Raw genomic sequence first — 24283 nt, 5'->3', positions numbered from 1 at the left:
GCCCGCAAGAGGGCGAATTCGCAAACCACTGGTGAAGCTCCTCCCCCAGACAAAGAATCAAGTGCTGGAGGCATCAGGAAAGAGAGTAGCAGCTCAAGCGGCCAATATCTGGCGTATATCTAACACGCAGGCACTCTTGGCACGTTACGACAGGGCACACTACGACACACTAGAGACCCTATTGCAACATCTACCAGACCAATATAAAGAGGCAGGGGAGATGCTTATCCAGGAAGGGAAGCTCATCTCTAACGCTTCCATCAAGTGCGCACTAGACGTTGCGGACACTGCGGCCAGAGCAATTAATACCAGTGGGATGCTCAGACGGCAAGCATGGCTCAGAATCTCAGGCTTTAAACTAGAAATTCAAACTACCATCCTTAACCAGCCAGTAAACCCTGACAGGTTGTTTGGTCCAGAGGTGGATACCACCCTGGAAAAAATCAAGAAAGATACTGAGACTGCCAAGTCCATGGGAGCTCTCCAGTCCCAACAGTTTCGAGGGAACACTTTTCGTCGCTCAGGCAATCGAGGTGTTAACAGAGGCCAGATGTCACAGCAGACACAGTTCAATAAAGGTGGGGCGCAATCCTCGTACACCAAGCAGAGTAGAGGAGGATACCGGGGCAACAGCACCAAGGGCAGAGGCAGAGGCAACAACAACTCCCGTTCCTCTGCCACCAACAAACAGTGACTCCCTGTCACTGCCCCCCGACCATCCAACACCTGTCGGGGGGGAGACTCCAGCTGTTCCTGCCAGTCTGGCAATCCATCACCGCAGACAGGTGGGTCAGGAAACTTATCCAGTTCGGTTATTGTTTGGAGCGGACATCCACTCCACCCAACATACCACCAAGACACAGTCCTATGTCCACAGAGCATTTGCACTTATTGCAGCAGGAGGTTCTAGTCATGCTGCAAAAAGGTGCAATAGAGCTTGTGCCAGTGGAGGAAGAAGGCACAGGGGTCTATTCCCTGTACTTCTTAATCCCAAAGAAGGACGGGTCCCTCAGGCCCATTCTGGACCTCAGGCCTCTGAACCAGTACATTCTCTCAGAACACTTCCACATGTTAACACTGCAGCAGGTTCTCCCGTTGCTAAATCAGGGAGACTTCCTCGCAACCTTGGACCTCAAGGATGCTTACTTTCACATTCCACTCCACCCATCCCACAGGAAATACCTCAGATTCACCATTCTGAATCGGCATTATCAGTTCGAGGTCCTTCCTTTCGGAGTGACAACAGCCCCCAGAGTGTTCACGAAATGTCTGGCGACAGTGGCTGCGCACCTCAGGAGACAGAACGTCCATGTATACCCTTATCTGGACGACTGGCTAGTTCAGGCAAAGTCGGCCCAGCAGTGCGCCACCAACATGTCCCACACCATTCACCTTCTTCACGGTCTGCGCTTCTCACTGAACTATCCGAAGTCGCACCTTCAGCCAGCCCATGTGCGGCAGTATCTGGGCGCGACGATAGATACTCTGGCGGCGACGGCTCAGCCAAATTCAGTGAGAATAGACCGCATTCAGGCGCTGATCCAAAAATTCAGGCCGCAACACTCGCTTCCGGCAAGAGTGTTCATGCAGTTGATAGGCATGATGGCCTCCTGCATCTTCATAGTCCCGCATGCAAGGTTACATATGCGTCCGCTCCAAGAATGCTTGGCACATCAGTGGACTCAGGCTCACGGACAGTTGAAAGACCTAGTGTTGGTAACCGGTCGGGCATACAACTCTCTGCATTGGTGAAATCCACACAACCTTTGCAAGGGCCGACCGTTCCAGGAGCCTGTGCCACAGATTATCCTGACGACGGACGCATCTCTCCAGGGATGGGGAGCTCATGTACTCCATACACAGTGCAGGGACTATGGTCAACGCAGCAGAGGAAGATGCACATCAACTACTTAGAACTGATGGCAATCTTCATGGCCCTGAAGTCCTTCAAAGTACATCTGTGCAACAAGGTCGTGTTGATCCGGACGGACAACATGACGGCAATGTACTATATCCAAAAGCAGGGAGGTACACACTCTCCACAGCTGTCTCACCTGGCTCAGAGCATGTGGAAGTGGGCCATTCAGAGGAACATCTTCCTCATGGCGGAACACCTCCCAGGCAAGGACAATCAGATGGCGGACGTGCTCAGCAGGTACAGCCACCAGATGCACGAGTGGGAGTTACACCCATCAGTACTCCACCCGTACTTCCAGCAGTGGGGTCATCCAGAAATAGACCTGTTTGCCACAAGGGAAAACGCAAAATGCCAAAGCTTTGCCGCCAGGTTCCCACACCCACAGTCGCAGGGCAATGCGATATGGATGAACTGGTCAGGCAGATTTGCGTACGCTTTTCCCCCAGCACCTCTCATACCGCTGGTGGCAAGAAAGCTAAAGCAACACTCAATGACTCTCATCCTAGTTGCTCCAACGTGGGCACGCCAACCATGGTACACCACGTTTCTGGAACTCTCCGTGGTACCGCATCAAAGGCTGTGCCTCACACCCAGGCTCTTGACGCAGAACCATGGCGACATTCAGCACCCAGATCCGCAACAGCTCAACCTGGCGATCTGGCTCCTGAGGTCTTAGAATTTGGCTACCTTGGCTTGCTTCCTGAATGCATGGACATCATCCGGGAGGCGTGGAGGCCCACTACCAGAGCTTGCTCTGCAGCGAAATGGAAGCGGTTTGTCATTTACTGTACAGAACATCATATCAACCCGCTAGATGCATCCATTCCGAATATCATCTGCTATTTGTTACATCTTTACAAATGCAATCTAGCATATGCCTCCATTCGGATACACTTATCCGCCATAGCGGCTTATCTCCAAAACAGGCAGCACCTCTCTGTTTTCAGGGTGCCTGCTATTAAAGCATTCCTAGAGGGGCTAAAGCGGGTCATCCCCCCCAGGACCCCGCCAGCTCCTGTGTGGAACCTCAATGTGGTCCTCACCAGATTGATGGACCCACCGTTTGAGCCTCTACACTCCTGTGAGATTCAGTTCTTAACATGGAAGGTAGCTTTTCTCATTGCTATCACGTCTCTACGACGTGTTAGTGAGCTACAGGCGCTCACAGTACTAGAGCCATTTATTCAAATTTATTCTAACAGGGTAGTGCTGCGCACTAACCCTAAGTTTCTTCCTAAGGTGGTGTCGCAGTTTCATGTCAATCAAACCATCGAACTGCCCGCATTCGTTCAGAACCCCGAAACAGTGGCAGAGAGAATGCTCCACACGCTTGATGTCAAAAGAGCGTTCATGTACTACATTGACAGGACCAAAGACTTTAGAAAGGCACAACAGTTTTTTGTTGCCTTCTCAGCCCAGCACAAAGGCAACCCCATTTCCAAAGCAGGAATAGCCAGGTGGATCGTTAAGTGTATTCAGATTTGCTATCACAAGGCTAAGCGCACTTTAACTGTCCCCCCCCAGAGCCCACTCCACACGCAAGTTGAGGGCCTCCATGGCGTTCCTGGGTAATATTCCTTTGGAGGATATTTGTAGAGCAGCCACATGGTCTACACCACATACATTTACTAAACATTACTGTGTAGATGTGCACTCCAAACAGCAGGCAGCTGTAGGACAGGCTGTTCTTAAAACACTTTTTCAGACTTCTGCAGCTGGCACAGGTGGCCGCCGTTAATGGAGGGACTGCTATGTATTCTATGCTATAGATATGAATTCAGCAGCCCACATGCCTCGAACTGAATATGCTACTTACCAGTATGCATCTGTTCTTGGCATGTAGGGCTGCTGACATTCATATCGCCCGCCCTCCTCCCCGGCGCCTGTAGCGGCTGCAGACTCTTCTTGCATTTCATCTTAAGCATGGCCATCGCTTACACTAATACACTCCATCTTTGCCACAATGGCTAAAAACAATCTGAGGATGGAGTCGATGCCCATGCGCACTGTAGTCCAGGGGAGGAGCCACCTATCTCGTGATACTTCGAAGACTCTTCCAGGACAACAATGTGCAATCATCCGGACCCAACACTAGGCGGCGATCTATGCTATAGATATGAATGTCAGCAGCCCTACATGCCAAGAACAGATGCATACTGGTAAGTAGCATATTCATTATCGTCAATGTGTACTAAGAAGACAAATAAAATGAAGCAGTCAAAGGGCTACTGCATTAAGATTGAACAAGGTAGGGCTATGGGACGATCCTGAGAGGTGCTGCAAAAAACAGATGTGTACATTGAACAAGAGTTGTCTAAAGAAACCGCTTTCATAAGCCCATATAGGAAAGACCGATACCAGCTCAGCACAGTCTCACCGATACCCATCACCTTTATCCTGGGAAGCAGGATGGTATGGGAGACAATGTCAAAAGCGTCCGAAAGGTCAAGGAGGACTAGAATGACTCTGCCACCCTCATCCACGGAGAGCCTAATGTCGTTTGTAGCCACTGTCAACACAGTCTCCATGCTCAACTCAAAACAGAAGCCAGATTGTTGAGAGTTCAGGAGATTAAATGTTTCCAGAAAGAAATTAAGTAGTTGGTTGGCACATCTCTGTAATTTTAGCCAAAAACAGCAGGAGGCATATTGGTCTGTAATTTAAAGGTATGAAAGTGTCAGAAGAAACCTTTTTGAGAAGGGGTTGATCCCTGCCTGCGTTAGAGAGTCAAGAAATTGACTGCACATTAGAGAGCATGAACAAATTGAGGGAATGGTGGTGATCCAAAAAGATTAAGTTGTTTTAATGATCTTACCAAGAATGGCATCTAAGTGGAAGCCGGGTGATATATCATTGAGGTGGTATAGTGTATCATCTTGGGATGGTTCTTTGAAATGTGTCCAAATGGAAGGTGACCAAGCATTGTATACTTCAAGGGAAGGAGAGGGGTTTAGTGTTGGGTCAATCAGTTTGATTATTTCATTGTGACAGTATGTTGAAAAAATTGGGAGGATGAAGATTACTGGAAGCCAAAGAGTCCAGGTATGCAAGGTATTGATAAATAGCAACATCTCCTTGGTGGAGTTTGCAGAATTAATAATCTTATTATGATAGTTTTCACTCCTTTTTGTAACAAGCTGGTTGTTTTTCTGTAATTCATCTTTAAAGTTCTGTCTGGCTAACAGCAGTATGGAGTACACCATAGTCCATAGTCGTTCCAGATATTCTACAGTTTTTGTGTAGTTCATGAATTGTACCATGGGACTAAGATACGTATCCGACGAAGTTTAAAAGGTTTCATAGGGATTTTAAGGTCCAAAGCATTGTTTGTCCAAGAATTCAATTCTTCTGTCAAGTTTGCTATTGGCTAAGAAAGCCAATTGATGGGGGGCGGGAGTTTTATTGTTGGTGCCACGAATGCCTGGAACAAGCTCCCATTTCATCTTCGGAACACCACGGATCTCCTGTCGTTGGTTGTTCACAGAATAAGCTCAGTTGCAGAGGGACGCTAGTGGGACAGTGCTCAACGCCAAGACACCCTTGGGTAATAGTGCGCTTTAAAAACCTAAATAACATAACATTAGCCATGCATTATTGAGGTTTGGCCAGAGAGTTTTATAAGTGCAACAGGGTGGGTAGAAAAATAATTGATGTAATTATTGATGCTGTCTGCCCAACACCTTCTGTTTGTAGAGATTGCTTATGAAATGTTACTACTAAAATGACTCTTTAATATCTAGTAGTGGCCATTGGACTTGATTGCAAGTAAGAGAACAGAGACGCACCATGAAGAAAGAGAAAGAAATAGCATTGATGGTCTGGTTAATGTATGCCTTTTTTGGCATCTGTACTTGATTCAGTTCATATGAAAATTAAAGAATTTTTGTTAATTTGATGAAAAAAACTCAGATTCAGCTTTGTCTACGCCTCAATCTGAGAATTCTTTGGAGGCAAAGATTTAAAGCCATTTATGCCATGGAAACAGTCCGCAAAGTTGCTGAGCACCATATTATACAGCTGAGCACTATTCTTTATTAACATGAAGGTGAAGAAAATGTTCTCAAAACCTGGTGCCGAGAGACATTTTTGGAAGTGAAACTCTAATAAACCAAAAACTCTAGTCCACTGAATATGCTATCACCAACAATTCCAAGATGAAGCAAGTTGCATTCAATGCACAAACTTGTTGATTACACCTCCCCGTAATCTGGGGCGGGAGCACAGGGCTTCAGGAGTTCGGACACTATCCGGTGTTCAATTCAATCTGTGGAAATAGGGACGCAGAATGCATTCCTATGTTTACATAGTATTATTTGTGGATTCATAGGCTATCCGCTGCACACACTATTTATAGTGGCAATATGAGTCTTTTTTACTAATTGTTACATGCCACTCCACAAACTGCTACTGTGTACCTGGAGAACAATGTGTGTCTGAGTATGAGCGTGATTTTTACACACTATGCTGTAGTGGCCGAAACCCTTATTGCCTCTTCAGTCATATGCAGAATTGGGCAAAACTCATACAACTATACAAGAAACATTTCATCCTATGATATTTGTCGTGTCCAAAAGGTCATTTATCAGGGTATAGCACTGTCATTATTTAGAGCATTTAATCATGCTCAACGAACAATAGTTTGTGCATACCTATGACCTGGGTTTTAATCGCTTATAAGGCAATTATGGCTTAAAAGAAATCGGATAGCCACATATTATATCACTATTGACTACTTGGTCGCCACGGGAGAAATTCTTCAATATGCTGCAAGCATGAAAATAAAGGTCCGAGATGTATAGTGCAACTTACTACTCAATGGAACCCAGCAGCCGGCATCACTTAAAACTTAAGGGAAGTTCATATTTGATCACCCTTGATTCTTCTTCCTTCCTTCCTCACTCTGGTTACTACTATTATTTTTTATCCTCTGTATTGTCCCTGTCTCTGACATAATTTGCTACTATTTTATTTGCCGTTGGTTTTATGCATATGGCATAGTGGGCAAAACAACAATGGGTTGGAATGCTGCTCAAGAGATTTAGTAGTTAGACTTATTGCAAGCCTTCCCATCAGCTATTGTCTTTACACTATCAAGTGTTATTATCTAAAATGATATGTATTACACACACAAACTCACTAAACAGTCACTAAATCATACTTTGATCTCTCCGTTTTGTGGTAAAATGTTTCTGAGCTAAAATACAAAGGCGAATCTTCAAGAATATTTGTCTTAAACATTGTGGTTTTACCTAGTCACGGGAAGATATTCTTTTATTCTGGCAATATGACACTCCCTGCTTTAAATTCATGTGGTCTGATTCTCCACATTGGTATATTGATTGAAGAGTATATTTCACTTCATAAAGATATGCTTATTCTTTAGTGCTCATATCAATACCTAAAGCGAGGTTTGCCAAGAAGTATCTTAAATAAAATGATAAAGATCACGCAAGTGCATTATTTAGGTCCACACATTCTGCATTTCCTGGTATACTGAGGCTGCTCTCTAATCTTTTCTTGAACAGTGCTCTCCCATCATTAAATACACAGTAATGGAGCGAGCTTATGTTCAGCTTTCCTCATGGGAGGAGATCCACCCATGTCCTCAATAAGTGGGGAGATATAAAATGTGCATGTAAATTATGGTTGTATAGGCCAGGATTATGGCCTGTTCTATTGTAACCTTGAAAGAGAATATTAGATGATTGCACTTTTTTAGTTTGTTTAATGCAAATTAAACTAATTCAAAAAAATAGAAAGAGCTGGTGACTGCTGCAGCTTCTGACCAATATCCATTGTGAATTGATAACTTTCTGCACAGCTACTAAAATTCGAACTAGTTATTTCTACAAAAAAACACGTTTCTTGAATAGAACAATTAATTGTTTGGCTTCTGCACAACCTGCCAGGTCTGCCCAGGGGTTAAAGGTAGATATTACCCATACAGAGCACATTTACAAAAACAATCCTGAGATGTTGCAGACTTGTGGGTGTTGGTGGTTTCACGGTCATCAAGGTTTCGAGCATCTCATTAAAGACAGTACCGTTGTTGATATTCACAACTACAGAAATGATTAGACATTGACCACATTTTAAAGCTGAAGTATTAATTCTTGAAAAACAGTGCAGAACAGAAAAGCTTTATATACAAATGCAAGTATTTTCCCACGTGTGACTGTGATGCATAAATGTGTCCATTAGTTGAATAGTTTTCTCAGTAGTTTCTTGTGTAGTGCTTTAATCCAGTGTGGCCTTTTCCAACAAAGCTGTTGAGAAGAATACTGAGATGTGGGAAGAAATGAAAAAAGGAACTGAATGTGGCCAGACGTGTTGCCTGCGTGCCAAAATAGACATGAATAGTAACAACGGATGCATGAGGGACCCAACTCTATTCCGCTGTAAAACACAACCACATCCACGGACAGGAAGCAAATACAAGTAAGTTGTATTTTGCCTTTTTTTGTTGATCCACATACCTGCCTTTGTGTTCTTACTTATTTGGTAAATCCTACTGAGTCTAGTCACATTTTTTTATACTGTCTTATTGCATTCAAAGAGGATACAGCAACCGTTTTAACAAACAGTTGTTGTTCACTAGGGTGTTTTTTTGTTTGTAGTTCGTTGCAGTATGTGTATTCTTTCTTATGCAGTGCATTAAGTTTTACAGGCATTATTTCTGTTCCTTTTGACTTTCATCTTCCAGTTAAATTCAGTTCTCAAATTAATTTCCTTCAATTCAATGCAAAGATCACTTGTTAACTGTACCCATCTAGTAATCCAAAATGTTTTCGAGTTATATGCACTTTTTTTCTTTCAAACGGTTATTTATAAAACTTCCTACTACAGACTTAACAGAACCCCACATTGTTTTAATGGTGGAAACACCATAACCTTAACAGAACCCCAAATTGTGTTAATGGTGGAATCCTTTGAAATGGATAATTCAAAACATTAATTGGTAAATTGTTCAGATGGTTAATAAAATCTTTCTGTTAGCAGTAAATTATCTTTGCAATAAGACGCTCTGTTAGCATTGTAGTAGCAGTCATTAAATACAGCAGAACGATTTCTCCTCCTAAAAGTCATAGAATCCAGCAGTACTGAAATGGGTAGTCTTTCTCATGTGTATGCTCAGTGAGGCAGTTTCATGCCATGACCCATTAACACTGTAGAAAACTAGGATTTTTAATCATTCATTTAGTTGTTGATTTACAGAACTAAATAAATACTTGATGTTTAGAAGTAGCTTTTGTGAAATTATATAAAAAAACTGGGAATTGGCCAGATTGGTTGAGCTCTTGCTATTAGACGTGTTTTGTCAGGGAACAGTCAATGAAGTGTTAAAGACTTGAACCAAAGTTCTACTACACATGCTGTTCCAGTGCGCAAATATCCATTGTACACTGCATGAGAGTGCTACTCCAGCAGTCACGGTGGCTTCACTTTTTACCACCTTTACCTTAATGGCACAAACTAGTCCTGTAACATTAAGATATGCAAGACTGCCAGGAACAATTTGGTGTCTCAAGGACCACAGCATGGTGCAAAACTTTGCTTTTTTGCCCCAACTCTACTTGAAGCTGTGAGCACATATGCTTTGTAGCTAGGTTAGAATTGGGGCCATATGTTCAGTTTGATTGTCGGTGACACCACCGAAGCAGACCTGCCGACGGGGGACCTCAGGATCACCGAGGCCAACATCGAGGGTGCCCCCGCTATCCTGCTTTCCCTTCCTCTCAAGGTCACCAAAGCCAAGTGAGAGTCTCCTAAGTGCAACAACCTGCCAGCCAAACATCTCTGCACTCAAGCCCCTCAGCCCGGGTTCACGGAAACCCACTGTGTCCGAACTTGACCCGCAGGTATCCAGTATCCGAGCCGTTGGGCCACATCCTCTCCCGGTTAGTACCTTTTGCAAGTCTGTGGTGATGGGGGTCACATTACAGCTCTGCAGTTTAGTTTCACTAAAATGCTTTCTAGTAGGCTGTTCTCCCATCTTTTTCATGTGCTGGACTTTCCTCCAGTGTTTTCTTCCAGCATTATCCTTCTGAGCTGTTGCAGATTCTCTCTCCAGCACTTTCCCACTGTACTGCCTTCCCTGCACCTTAACTCCTTGTTGTACTCCCAGCACCACTTCACAGTGTTGTATCCCAGGTCTGCTGGTTCTTTTTTGGCACTTGAAAGTATTCAGCTTCTTTTCCGTCTCTCCTTTGATCAATGCTGAGGCTGTCTAATGATACAGACACTTATGTGTTATCCAGTTCCTATTTCTTCTTCTATCAGCTCACTTCACAGTCCCAATTTCTTCCATCTTGTCTCCAGTGTTGCAAAGCCCCTTGTGTGCAGTAATCAGTCTCGACTTTGCAGTACAAACAGGTATCTTCTTTATTCATAGATGAGGATACACTTAAGAACATCAATTACAGTCGCATGTTAGAAGTATATAGGTCGGGATACCCCCACAGGAGCATAGGACTCCCTGCTTTGTCCCTGGTATCAGCCGTTAGAACCGTCTTACGTTCACTTCAAGTGACATAGCAACGTTCCATGGAGCATCTTACACCTTGTGGAGCAGGAACACATAGAAAGCAAACATTGCCATCACTCTCTTCTCCAAACCATTACCGGCTAGGTGTTTTTCCTATATTGGAATACTGTTATCTGGCATTTCTTCTCCTCTGCGTGACCTTCTCTGCATGAACTTCCTCTGCTCCTCCATTACTTGCTCCATGGCTGTTTAGCTGTCACCCTCCATGTTCTTGTAAGTACATGGAATGCCAGAGCTGTTTTTTCACCCTGTAGTTTATGGATTTTTTCCAGAGTCCTTCATCAGAATTTTAAAGATAAAATGACTTCACATCTGGGCTGGTGTTCATAAACTGAATACCAGATGGCCATTTTTGTTACGCAAATGAAGCCTGCTCTCAAATGAGAGTCCACAATCCATCTTAAATCTATAATTTTGTGAAATAATAACTGTTGGAAGTCTGGAAAAAGGTTTACGGGACGGGGTGAACATGACCGGGCAGTTTGTGGATGTGCCTATTCATACTCTTGAGTTAAATGTCTTTAATACAAAATGTCCTTGGTACCTTGCAATGGAATTTGTCAATCACCAGTTCAGTAATAGACAAACTCCAATCCAATTAGACCTACTGAAAATCTTTCCTTGAGTGTATAAGTACGTGGACAATTTTTCATTTTCTGATTTTAATGTAAAAAATTAGATGTTTAAATTAAAATTCACTTTGGAAGATTATTATTAATTAAATTTATATTGCGCACAGCTACCCTGGACAGGGTTTCCCGGCGCAGGTAGTTAGACTACTGTAACTGAATAACCAGATTACTCATCACTGAGAAAAGAGTCAGGTCTTAAGATCTCGCCGGAACCTAAGATAACACGGTTCTTGCTTCATAGACCAGGGAAGAGAATTCCATAATCTGGGGCCGAGGAATGCAAAGGAACGACCACCCATTCTAGATAGTCTACAACTAGGTTTTACCAAGTTGCCCTGAGTGGCTGAGCGTAAGGGTCGAGAAGGGACATAGGGATGGATAATCTCCTTAAGATAAAGAAGGGCAGACCCTTGATTGATTTTAAAAATAAGACACAGGGTCTTAAATTTAATACGGCTCTCAATGCGGAGACAGTGCAGATCCTGCTAAACAGGAGAGATGGATGAACTCCTTGGGATCTAACATACAAGACGAGTTGCGGAATTTTGGACTACCTGGAGTTTCTTCAGCACCTCCTGATTTCCCCCAAGGTACAGAACGTTCCCGTAGTCCAGGCGCGAGGGGACCAGCGCCTGGACCACAGTTCTTTTTGTGGAGTCACGGAGCATCCAGATAATCTTTCGAAACCATCTTAGAATAGTGAAGCATGTGGAAGCAACGCTAACCACCTGTTGCCGCATTGAGAGGGTGCTATCGAGGATAAACCCCAGGTTACGAACTTGGGTCACCGGTTGAGGGAGAGAGCCCATTTCCAATGGCCAATGTTTGGGCCCCCAAAGGTGCTTGTGTTTACCTAGAATAACCACCTCGGTTTTCTCTCCATTTAATTTCAACAAATTAGCACTCATCCACTCCGACACCCGCCGTAAACCGACTTGAAGGGAAGAAGGAGACCCTTCCTGAGTAGAGGACAAGGAGAAGATGATTTGCGTGTCATCGGCGTACGAGAAGAGGGATAAACCCGCATCCTCTACGCTTGATGCCAGGGCTCTCACATAGATGTTAAAGAGCGCAGGGCTCAGAGTGTACCCCTGGGGAACTACGTACGCAGATGACCTGATAGTGGATGAGGATTTAGAAGAGAAACCCGAAATGAACGGTTGCTGAAAAAGGAGGACAGCCAGGTTAACGCAGGCCCTACAACTCCTGCTGACTGTAGAGACTTTAAAAGGATGGAATGCGACACAGTGTCAAATGCGGCGCTCAGATCAAGTAAAATGAGCGCCGTTGTCTCTCCTCTGTGTAAGCAGTAGCGCAACTTCTGTGTAATCCCCAGCAAAGTGGTTTCGGTAGAAAAATGGGTTCTGAACCCCTATTGGGACGGGTGCAGAAAGCCTGAATGTTCCACATGGGCTAAAAGTTGACAGTTAACATGCTTTTCCAGAATCTTGGAAAGACCGGCAGCAGTGAGATAGGGTGGAAGTTTGACATGCCCGTAGGATCCGCTCCCGACTTTTCCAGCAAAGGGACCACCATTGAATGTTTCCATTCAAGGGGAATGCATGATTCTCGTAAAGAAGCATTTGGAAGTGTTTTAAGAATACCATGAGCTTCTCGAGAAAGCTGTTGCAAGATGTTTGCGGGGAGAGGGTCTAAAGGAGAGCCAGATTTTACCCTGGCTAAACAGTCCGAGAAGGAATCATCGCCGAAAGGCAACCATGTAGAGATCTTAGTTGCTGAGGAATAATGACTCCCGCTTGCTAGTGTTCGCAATACAGGCACAGACTTTCTGCTCGCTGCTAACATCAATTCAAAGTTCCACAATGTGTTATTTAACCCCACAGTTTTCAATTGGCATTGATTAAGGCTCATGCATGGATCTGTGCTATGTCTGCAGACATCTTGGTTTCAGTAATTAATCTATTCTTCCATCCCACCCAATTCAGGAGGAGGCAGGAGTTTTAGATTCTAGCTTTATATACTTGTATCATTTGAAAAAATGGGCATGGAGTTTTAGAGATTATAGTGAAGACAGCCTTCCTCAGACAAGTACTCGAAAAGGAGAGAGAAGCTGCATCCAGGGCAGTATGCTGACCAAGACGGTTATGGCTGTCCTCGTGCTCTTAACCAGGATCACTGTATGTTTGTAGACCATTTTAATCTGGTGCTACATAATGTTATTGCACACCTATGCTTTTATTACTTGCCTCAAACTGCCATAAAGTTGGAAGTAAACCTTACTTGCACAAAAAGAGTGGCCCAGGGCTTTTGTAACTGAGGTGGCAGTTCCCTTCTTCCCCTCCCCACTCTGTGCCCTCCTCTTTCATATCTACTGAAAGCCACGTTAAAAAATGCCTTCCTTGCGCTTCAGCTGTTATTTCACTCTGCAGATAACACTTCATGTCATCTGCCTCTCAGCTTCACATGGGATAAGCGTGGAGCGGTGTGGCGTTTTGATGGTGGCAAGTGAAAGGGTTAGAAAGGAATCACTGTTGAAACACTGTGCTGTTGTTAGTTTCTCCTAGGTCTCTGCAGCTGCATTCTAAAACGAGCAGGTACTGTCTCCCTATTCAACATCCTCTGGTGTTTTTGAACTAGGTGGAAGGAGGTTGTTGTGTATAATCAACTTGCTGCTGATTACCAGATGGGTGCGGTTTTAAAGAGTGGCTTTTAAAAAAAAAATAATAATAATTCACAGATTAAAACTTGTTCTTTTATTCTAGCCATCCACCGCAAGGTTGTTGTCTGCACATGCTGTCTACCAACTTTCGCATTACAGGATATAGAGTATACTGTTGTGTAACTGATTTATGGCGGCGATATGCATTTTAGCCTTCCTCGTTTAGGTCATTAGACTGGCTTCCTGGGCCACCTTGTATTGATTTTCAGTCATTGTTCGACATTTACAGTTTTAAATTGGATGGGCTTCATCATTGTTTTCAACAAAGTTGCCCACTATGGTTAGGGGTATTTGTGGTCCAGTGTTCTATATTGTTGGACTAATATTCTTTCCAGTTTAGTTTCTTGTGACTTTAATCAGTTTTAGATAGAACTGAAGACCTTCCCGTTTAACTAGTTACTTCGATTGGGCTGCAGTAATGGTTTATTTTGAGGAATCTGTTGTTGTCATTGGGAACATTTGGTTTGTATATGTGCATTGCAAATAAATAAATTCTATGGTATTGGTTCCTGTTTTTTTGTCAAGTGCCATTCATGTTTAATTTCTTCCCAAGTTATAAGCACTCCTAAACCTTGGTTTGCTAAAAGTGTTAAGTTCTGACCTCAATTTTTGGACAAACCAACAAGAATGTTTCTGTTGTACCTCTGGCTAACTGGTTCAAAATAAGTATTTTTCTTTTTCAGTGTGTACCCCACTTATGACTTTGCATGCCCAATTGTGGATAGTATAGAAGGAGTCACTCATGCTCTCAGAACGACAGAGTACCACGACCGTGACGAGCAGTTCTACTGGATCATTGAAGCTTTGGGGATAAGGAAACCTTACATCTGGGAGTACAGCCGGCTCAACCTCAACAACACTTTACTCTCCAAAAGGAAGCTTACCTGGTTTGTCAATGAAGGGCTGGTGGATGGCTGGTACGTTACTAATGTTAAGAGCATTTCATTTAGTGAACACGGAATTATCTTTAAGTGTATTTGAAGCTTATCCATTTTAACAGATATCCACATTACTTGCATCTTGTTTTTGCTCATATACTCTATTTTTAAATGTTTGATGTCAAATGAGGAATATTCTCCAGTTCTCAATTACTCTGTACAGGTGTGTTTTGGGAGAAGAAAAGCAATTTAAAGTTGTCAAATAAGGATATTTTTCTCTTTCGACTGCAGGGTCATGGGACTGAGTTGGTCTTGTTTTAGATGGTGTACATATCTACTGCTTATCATCTTGGATCTATGTTAGATGCCTTTAGCATCATTATGTACCAAACCATGTTGGTTAAACTCCAATTATAAAATCTTAAGCAAACACTAGTACTTAGGCTGCAACCCTTGATCCTAACAAGGATTAAACATGATCAAAATGGGTTTATCCTGTTCTGCAACTCCTCTTAAATGTAAGAATGTAAGGCGGCAATATAGAGTACTAGTAGAGACGTCCAAGATGTTGAAAAGGTAGTTGGTATTATCGTAGACCTAGAATAGGCGTTTGACTCCTGAGATGAGGCAACTTAAGTGTTAAAACATTTTTGATTAGGAAGGGGATTAAGTACATAGAACGCATTATTGCACCCAGTTCTAACTACAAGAGTCCACACAAGAACTGTCGTATCTAATCTGATACTAACAGGCAGAGGCACCTGACAGGGGTGTCCTCCTTTAGCCCATGCTATTTGCATTAGCGACAGAACCCTTAGCTGCAGTAATGAGAAATGAGGGTAGGAACAGAGGGATCCCAGTGTGAGAGGATGTTCATGTCATCTCCGTATAAGCCAATTACCTTTTGCTTTTTATAAATTATGACCAGAGTGGACAGAAGGACTCCGTACAAACATGCTAATCATTTGTGCGACTTTGTGGTCTGCATGTTTACTGGGTGAAATCTTGTACCTTCTTAGTAAACCCAGAAATTAGTGTGGGATTCCTCAGAGATCTTAGGTCGGCGTCTAATACGGGACCCAGGACCGTTGATTATCTACAAATTTACACAAAGACAGAGTTACTTGAATGTAACTTGGGTAGAACTAATGCTTCCATTAAATTAAGCATGGAACTCTGGAAAAAGCTACCCTTGACTGCCCAGAATAAATAGCACTGACTAAAATGTTCATTCTGCTGAAATAATTCGGTCACTTTTCACACTTACTAGTTTGGATCCTCAGGTCCTTCTTCGAAGAACTAGATAAGCTCCTTGCTTAGTTTACATTAAGAATGTAAAGACAGAGTAGATTTCAAGTAATTAAAACTCAAAACTGGTCAAAGAGACCTTTCTGGGTGTTCTAGACTTTGAAATGTATTATCTAGCAGCCCAACTCCATTTAATGATCTAGTGGTTGAAAGGAAGTTTCCTACCCGAGACTGGTCTAACCAAAACCCAACTAAAGGAAAGTATGCTTAATTTATTGCGGGTTCTCTGGAGGGTTTTGACGTGTACAGGAAGTGTGGCGCCTTAACTGGTGTGTTATTTAAAAAAAAATCACCGGCTATACGGACCGTTACCCCATTTGTGCTTACAGCCCTGAAGTCACGGGCTCCTTGCCCGCTTGACGAAACACGTGTCGGCTGGTCATTTGCTTTTGAAGTTACCTTTCAACAAAGTCAAATACAATCCTTTGAAGAACAAAAAGTCTTTCTATTGTGCCCACTTTGTTTCATTTAATACCTATTGTGTTCTTTTGATTAAGCAGGATACATGTATACACCTCGCTTAACGTGTGCACAAGATTCTTGTCATAATATGCTTAATTTATTGTTGCGCCAAAGACTTTACTCTAATAATGTAAGTAAGCCTCAAATGTTGGGATCGTAAAATCTGAAAATCTAAACAAATCCTAGGTCACGAACGTGCGACACTGCTTGTTGGAAGGCAGATAGATAAGGGCTTTTACACTTGCGAAAGCAGGTGAACGACTGGGCTCAGGAGGGTAAATTGAATTTATAGGAGATGTTTGTACAGCTAGACCTGTTTTCGTAGAAAGAATTTAACCCTGGTAGAGATTAAAAAGATTTATAGAACAGTTATATAGCAATGTCCCAGATGTCAAGGAGAAAAAGCAGGATTTTTCTGTATGTTATTGTCGAGTAATCAAGGAGTTCTGGAAGGAAATAACAAAGAAAATGGAGAGTTGCTAAAACAGTAGGAATTTTCCCAATGGATGGATGCCTACTTCAACTATTTTTAATATCATAATCTACTGCAAAAAAATGTAGTAGCACGCTTCTAAAACTCAAGCCCTTATTCTAGCTAAGAGGGCAATAGTGATGAACTGGGAATCCCTCAGAGCACCACTGCAAAATCAGTGGACATAATGGGTAAAAGAATGGACATACGCTGAAAGTATAGCATTAAAAACAGAGGGATGATGAAAAAAAAACAATACCACATCAATGGGGCGAGATTACACAGAGTTTTATAGGACCTCCCTGTAGAAGAACATCTCAGCCAGACCATTAGAAATTCTGTGAAGGATCCCTATTACATAATAGTGGATAGGATATGGGCAAATACTACTTGAAAATACACCAAGTTTCAAGAAAAGAGGTTAATAGAAAATAATACTGTACAGTTGGATAAAATAAGGGTTAGATCTGTTGCTCAAATATGAATTTACCTTGAAAAAACAAAAGACAAGAGACATTTAGCGAAAAAGGAGCAGTTGATTTAATTAAACACTTCGGCTGGGAGCACAGTTACAGAAGCTGGTCTGAGGACTGTCTCAAAGTACTATCTGTCTGAACAGGGTTTTATATATTTCTTTGGGTATCGTAAAGTACTTCCATCGACCCTATTTTTTTGGGGGGGGTAAAAGAATGTGGTCCTTGTCTATGGACTCAAAAATAAGCCTCCTGATAACAAATGCAGGTGGACCTTGACTTTGCGTGCACACAGTGGTGACCAGTGGGTAACGTCAAGATGTCCGGCATGAGAGCACGTAATCACTGTGAGTACTGCATGTGCTGTGTCCTGATTGGCTGTGTGTCCCTAACTTCATATGGCATCTGACTTTATGTTGTTTAGGAAAGCATGCACCCTTATAGCCATATGGGCTTTATTGGGTCCCATCTCCCTGGACCATTGTTGTATCGCTGCACTTCTCTGGGGGAATGACCTGAATTTCCTGTTCGTTTTTGTCTGCTGGCTACGTGCCAGGCCACCTGTGAATTGTCAATCGGTAACCTCTGGCCTAGGTTGCAGAGCCTGCCTGACCACATATTACGGAGTTGGAAGAGAGTTCATGATGGCCGAATCTGATAATAGTGATGCAATTTCGTTCTTATGTGGTAGTGTATCATTATAAACATTGGCATTGATTTTTATCAATATTCACAGATCCAACCGGTAGATCCAGTAGATGTTCCCCTTTCCCTCCCGACTCCACTCTAGCCCCGCTGACTAGATCATAATCTGGAAACAGGTGATAGATGTAGATAGCAACTTGAAATCAGACTGATTATTAGGGAACAGTGATGGCAGTCTGGTAGACCGTGGGTGGGAACAATTATTGAATAGCTTGTTAGCAATAGGCTGAAGTTAACACATGTTCATCCGGCTTATTAGTGAAGGAACGAGAAGTAGATTATGCAGTGACCAGATGAGTGCATCATCCACAAAGTAATGGAAGTAATTGGGTATGTGAGAATAATCAACAGTTGCCAACAATATGTCCTGCAGAACAATACTTTTATGACTAGAGTAGCTGACCATGACAAAACAAATAACGATACATGCTTATCTATTTTCTATCATATCATAAAGAGATCAATGTGAAAAGCAAAAGATTGCTGAATTTTATAGGGCTGGGCACTGGGTCGCAAATAATCAATAGGTTGCTTGAAAGCTTGTTCATATTACCTTTAATTCTAAATAGAATGCTCCATTTGTAAATCTTTTCTGACAGGGATGATCCGAGATTCCCAACTGTACGTGGAGTACTGAGAAGAGGAATGACTGTAGAAGGATTAAAGCAGTTCATTGCTGCTCAGGTTGGTTTTATTTTATTTATGCATGAAGCCCTTCAATTAGTGTTGAAGATTGTATACATAATCCTTAGCATGTGTTCTCCATCCATGGCATCCAAATCAGACCACAGAGGATCAGGATGATCATCCTTGATTTATTCTTTAAGTGTTGGAAAAGGAACTAAGTGCCCCTTGTCCCCTTAATTCAAAATCCAGACTGTGTGCCTGACACCCTCCATTCATACTGCAATCTTTCTATAGACTGTGTTTGCAGTGTACAGCAGAATGTCATTTGCATAAAATGAGACTCTGCCATCACTACCTCAACAAACACACCTGATTAATGCCCTTATTTCTGACTGAGCATTGCAAAGAGGTCAAAGACCATGGCAAACAGCAGTGGCAACAGGGGAAACCCCGTATCGTGCGCCTCCCCAGCTCAGTGGATTTCAATAGTACCCCTTTCACTTTAGCCACCAGACTCCCATAAAGCTGTCTATCCCATGACAGGATTGACAACACAAGGTCCATTTTATCAAGAGCTTTACGTATAAAAGGCCACTCAACCGAGCCCAGTCCCTTCTCAACATCATGTGGGAGTACCATAGTGGGGTCCCAACCAGCACCCATGTGGTCTTGGTACATCAATTAGGCATGAACTCAGACCGGTCTATGTTCACCATCTATTCTATCACCATCCCAATCTGGTAGTTAATACCTTTGCCAGAATATTTATTTTGATGTTGAGCAAAGATAATGGGTCTGCACACAGCATTTCACTATTAGGTAGCTTCGGAATAGCCAACTCCTCCACAATAGCTTTCAGATCAAATGTCTCTACTTCTACATCATCAGTGTAAAGAGTTTTAAAATAAACTGAAAAGGAGTGGGTCACCTCCCTGTTTCCTGTTGTTGCTCTTTCAACTGGTCTATATGTCTGTCTCTCTCCTCTTTCTTGGTGAGCCTATCAATTTTCCAGCCTTGTTAATTGCCTCCTACAACCTTTACTTTGTACACCGAGAACTCACCCATACCTACATGTTTCTCAGTGCTCTGATATTTTCTTTTAGAGCCTGATTGATGACATTTCCCAAAGTGACCTTTTTTTTTTTTTTTTTTTTTTAACTATATGGGCACCTATCATTATTAATAGCTGACGCACTCAATCTCTCTGACCTCAACAACTTCCCTTCTTGTCCCAGCTATGCTTGACATAGCATTGCCCTGACAGCTGTTTTATATGCCTCTTAAAGCAAAGCCTCAAAGCGGATGGACCACAGATTTTCCACAAAACAATTATCAGTAATGTCCAGTATACTCCGTACTATTTTCGGATCTTTCACTTTCCAGCGGTTTAAGTTCCTACCAACTGTTCTTCATTCCCTTCAGTGTCTTTAATACTTTCCAGAGTGGGGAGTCCTAAAACGCTCCTCTTGCCTGATAATTCGTTTCCCCCTTCTCTGCATAGCATTTCATATTCTAGCTGTGTGAAGGTATCTTGAATCACCAGTGGTTGAGTACTGTCTGCTGTGTAACAGTTTTGCTCTCAAGGCATCGATCAGTCCCATTGCTTTGTCAGTAATTCCATATCTTGTAAGCATAATACCCCAGAAGATTCACCCTTGTTTTACTATAGTGAGCAGCAAAGTTTTCCATCCCACCTGGTAGATGAATCAGCCTGAGCCACCGAGACTTTATGCCCCCTGTCCAAACAGCAACTGTAAGATTTCCCTGTTATAGGAACCAGTGCCCATCTTATGTCACTAAATCACATGCATGACTACTTTTTTCTTTATTTTGTCACTAAGACTGTTTGTTGCAGAAGAGAATTTTAAGTATTTCGTCTTGTGTATCATCCATAGTGTATCAAATCAGGGGTCACATCTGACGTTCAGGTGTTGCCTCTCCTACCATTCAGCCATTTAATAAATTAGTTCCAAAAGTCCAGATTTTCACCCAAACTCTATCTGGAAGGTAGAATGCCCAAAACCCACTGTGATCACGAGAAATATGCATGTTGAGTGAAAAAAGGCTCACTTTGCCCACTGCTATCCAATATGTAATAAATGAATAAACGGTTTATAAAGCATGCAGATACTCCACGGAACTTCCCAGCGTTAAACCAGCGTGACCACATATGCAGGTCTGTCATGCAGAGACAGGTTCTAAGTGCCTTTCTGAATGCAGATTCCTTAGCAATAGCCCACAATGAGTGTGGAAGTAGATTCCACACTTTGCTTGCAGTGACTGAGAAGAAACTCTGGCCATTAACTTATTGAAACCTTGATACATTGACCAGTTGTTCTGAGGAAGATCAAAGAGATGGGTGTGATATAGTGAACTGTCCTGTCGATTAGGTATTTCAGGCTGTGCTTGTAGAAAGCTCTGCAGAAGTGTAAGGTTTTTGAAAAGAATCCTCTACCCAAAAGGTAGTCAGCGGAGCGGGCACAGATAATGAACTGCATCCTCTGTCTTGGGAATGCCAAGATGAGACCTGCAGTAGAATTCTGAACCACTTGAAGCTGCCTAATCCATCTCTCTGGGAGACCGATGTAGATGATGTTAGTATAGTATAATCCAGATCAAGGCATAGGCTACTGTCCTGCTTGCTTTCTTGAGGAGGAATTCGAGGATCAAGGAATAATGCGAAACAAGACCCCGTAACAGACCGGATTGAAAGGAAAGCGTGCTTTCAAGTTTAATTTCAAGATTCCTGGTGACGAGTGTAGTTGCGGGAGGAGGAGGGAGATCTGACGGCCAGGCAGAGGAAAACCAGTGGTCTCTTACTTGCCCGAACAGTACACTCTGTTTTGTCTCCATTGTATTGATGAGGGCTTTTTTGCAACCAATGCAAGACATACAACACACATGATTTTAAGTTTCTAGCTGGACCTGCAGAGATGGAATCAGAAGTGAGGAACATCTGGGTACTGTTTATAAAAGAGATTTTCACCAATCCGTACGGTTCAATGAGTTTAGCAAAGAGGGACATGTCGATATCAAATAACCTAGGGCTCAGGGAAGATCCCTGTGGCACCCGAAAGGTAGCCACAGGGCTAGCTGCTTGCTGGAATAACTATAGGGGGCAAGCCCGAATTCTTGCAGATTCCACCCCCAAGCCGTGCCTCCGATGCCTAATTCAGACATACGCGGGAGCAAGATGGCTTGAGAGACTATATGAATGCTGCTGACTAATCCAATAGAATCCAAGCAGCACTTTTGCCCTCATCCAGACAAACATAATCATTTCTGCCACCTCTAGGAGTGCTGTTTTTTTACTATGCTGTGGGCAGAAGCCTGACTGATTACGATGCAGCAGATTGTGCTCTTCCAAATAAGTGGCTTGCTTAGTGTTGCTAACTTTTCCGACATTTCGAGTGAAGTAGGGAGTAAGCAGAAGAGCGGGGTTAGACCTAATTAAAGAGCTGATTAATGTGTTTTTTTTCTTCGTTTTTCTTTTTTAAATAGAGGCGTCACTTTGACCGTTCTCCAGCAAGAAGTAACTACTGCTGACTCGAGCGTGCTATTAAAAAGTTTGAGGATGGGGGGCTAAGGTCTTGGCAGGAGTAGTCGGTAAAGAAAGGGTCACGGGTCACTCTGTGACCTGGATTTGCACTCATATGGCCTCTTGTATTTTTGAATGATGGTGAATGGCCCAAATTTGTTCAGAGAACACATCAAAGAAGAATCATAGGCCTGCTCCACACCTATTATTGGGAAAAATGAATGCTGGAAAAGGAAAGTAACCCTGCATGAATCGTAAGAATGTTATCCTAAAAAAAGTGGATAGGTTTTCACACAAATCTTCAGATGTTGGAATTAAAGGAGTGCAGACATTGGGGGTCGGATAAAGCTTAGCGATTTTAAAGATCTCTCTAGAAGGGTTGTTTGCCTTTGAGATACTTTGAGAGTAAAAGGTGCACTGAGCAGTTTTTTGGTTGCTTTATGATGGGCTTTTCAGCACTACTTTAAAGTGTTCCTAGTCTGCGGGATTATAGTCTGAACTCCATTTCCGCTCCAAATTGTGTATTGTATTTCTTATGAGCCATAGGTTCGGGGCTAAACTAAAGGGCAGAATGACTCCTTCGCTTCGGAATAATCTTTTTCAGAAGTGCCAGAGTGGAAAAGCTCTCATGTAGCCAATTGTTAAACTGCTCAATATTCTTATCAATATTGCCAGCAAATGCCACTTAGAAACCTCCAAATGTTTCATCAGCTCAGCACAATTAATGTCATTCCATGTCCTAGCCATCACCATATTGTTAATGGCTGGTTTGCTCCCCAAGTACCTACCATCCCAAGTAAAGGGAAAAAGATGACTGTCTGGCCAAGGGAGAGGAGTCTTCTCCTTAAAAAGATGATGAAGATTGGAAAAAATGATGTCCAATATATACCCTGCATGATAAGTGGTGTCAGTGATAAATTGTTTCTTGTTGAAGTTCATTACTTGGGTCAACCAGAGCAAAGCCAGGATATCAGTGGCTACATCCAAGTGCAGGTTAAAATCGCCTAGCCACAGTCAAGTTAGAGTATCTTAAAACCGGAGGGTAAAATGCTTCATCCCAGGAAGCCAAACATTCAAAGGCCTGCTATGTTGGGGGGAGGAGGAAGGAAATATATCAAGCCACCTGAAAACGAGGTAGTTGATGGAAGGGAAATACAAAATCTCAAGGTTTCTACTCCTCCTTAAATTATTGAGCTGAAAAGCCCTGCTTTGAAAATCACTCTGTGAATAAGTGAAAGGCCCCAATCTCATTTGCCTGGCCTGTCTTGTGCTGTAACTAACAAACCCTGAGGGAACCACCTAATAAATATCGGAGTCCGAATCTATCCATGTTTCTGTCAGAAACATGGGGTCCACTGGCTACTGAACGGCAGCAATAATCATCTGCGCTCTAACTTGCTCAAAGTAGGTCACGGAGGGAGAACAGCCAACCAACAATTTGAGGCACCATTTCGAGTTGGCTGCCTGCTCTAATTGTCGACCAAGAGGGAAAAGGGCCACAAACAAGTGCACTCTCTCCATATAAGCGATTAGTGGTCCAGAGAGCTTCTGGCGGGAAATAAGGAAATTGACCATAAAGTGCAGTGTACAAGTGTAGTAGAGTGACTAAAACTGGTAGATTACGGCTTAATTTAAGAGCTAAAAATGTTACTTTTATACAAGAAATGGCGAATAACTACACAACACAAATGCACAACCGCCCCTGTTAAGATCTTCAAACAGTTCTGGAGTAATATGGATAAAAGACCGCAAGAAAGGGCCTTGTAGGGCAAACCTCAGACAGGGTCGGTTGTCCTCGACGTTGGCCAAAGAGGGGGAGAAACAGGTAAGAAAGAACTAGTTCGCACAGCCAACTCAAAATGGTGCCTCTGGTTGTTAACCAGTAGAAAAAATATCTGCCAACAATGGGATGCTTTCGCCACAGAAACAGAAACGAGTAGTGGATCAGAGCACGTCTAGCTGGAAAATAGGAAATTGACCCTATAGTGCAGTGTGTGATTGCGGTAATGATTAAAACAGGTAGCTTAAGGCATACTTTTATTGCA

General features: G+C 42.8%; 1 protein-coding gene across 4 annotated transcripts in view; it reads left to right on the top strand.

The window, feature by feature from the left end:
• EPRS1 (glutamyl-prolyl-tRNA synthetase 1) overlaps nt 1–24283 on the top strand; it is a 961840-nt gene that overhangs the window by 659179 nt on the left and 278378 nt on the right. For all 4 annotated transcript variants that reach the window (XM_078649796.1, XM_078649798.1, XM_078649799.1 and 1 more), the window contains 3 exons: nt 8185–8356; nt 14459–14692; nt 18673–18757. In XM_078649796.1, the coding sequence (XP_078505922.1) occupies nt 8185–8356; nt 14459–14692; nt 18673–18757 (491 nt within the window). The remainder of the gene's footprint in view (nt 1–8184; nt 8357–14458; nt 14693–18672; nt 18758–24283) is intronic.

This window comes from Lissotriton helveticus, chromosome 6 (genome assembly GCF_964261635.1).
Source record: "Lissotriton helveticus chromosome 6, aLisHel1.1, whole genome shotgun sequence".
Classification (NCBI taxonomy): Eukaryota; Metazoa; Chordata; class Amphibia; order Caudata; family Salamandridae; genus Lissotriton; species Lissotriton helveticus.
This window is presented reverse-complemented; position numbering and strand designations above follow the sequence as displayed.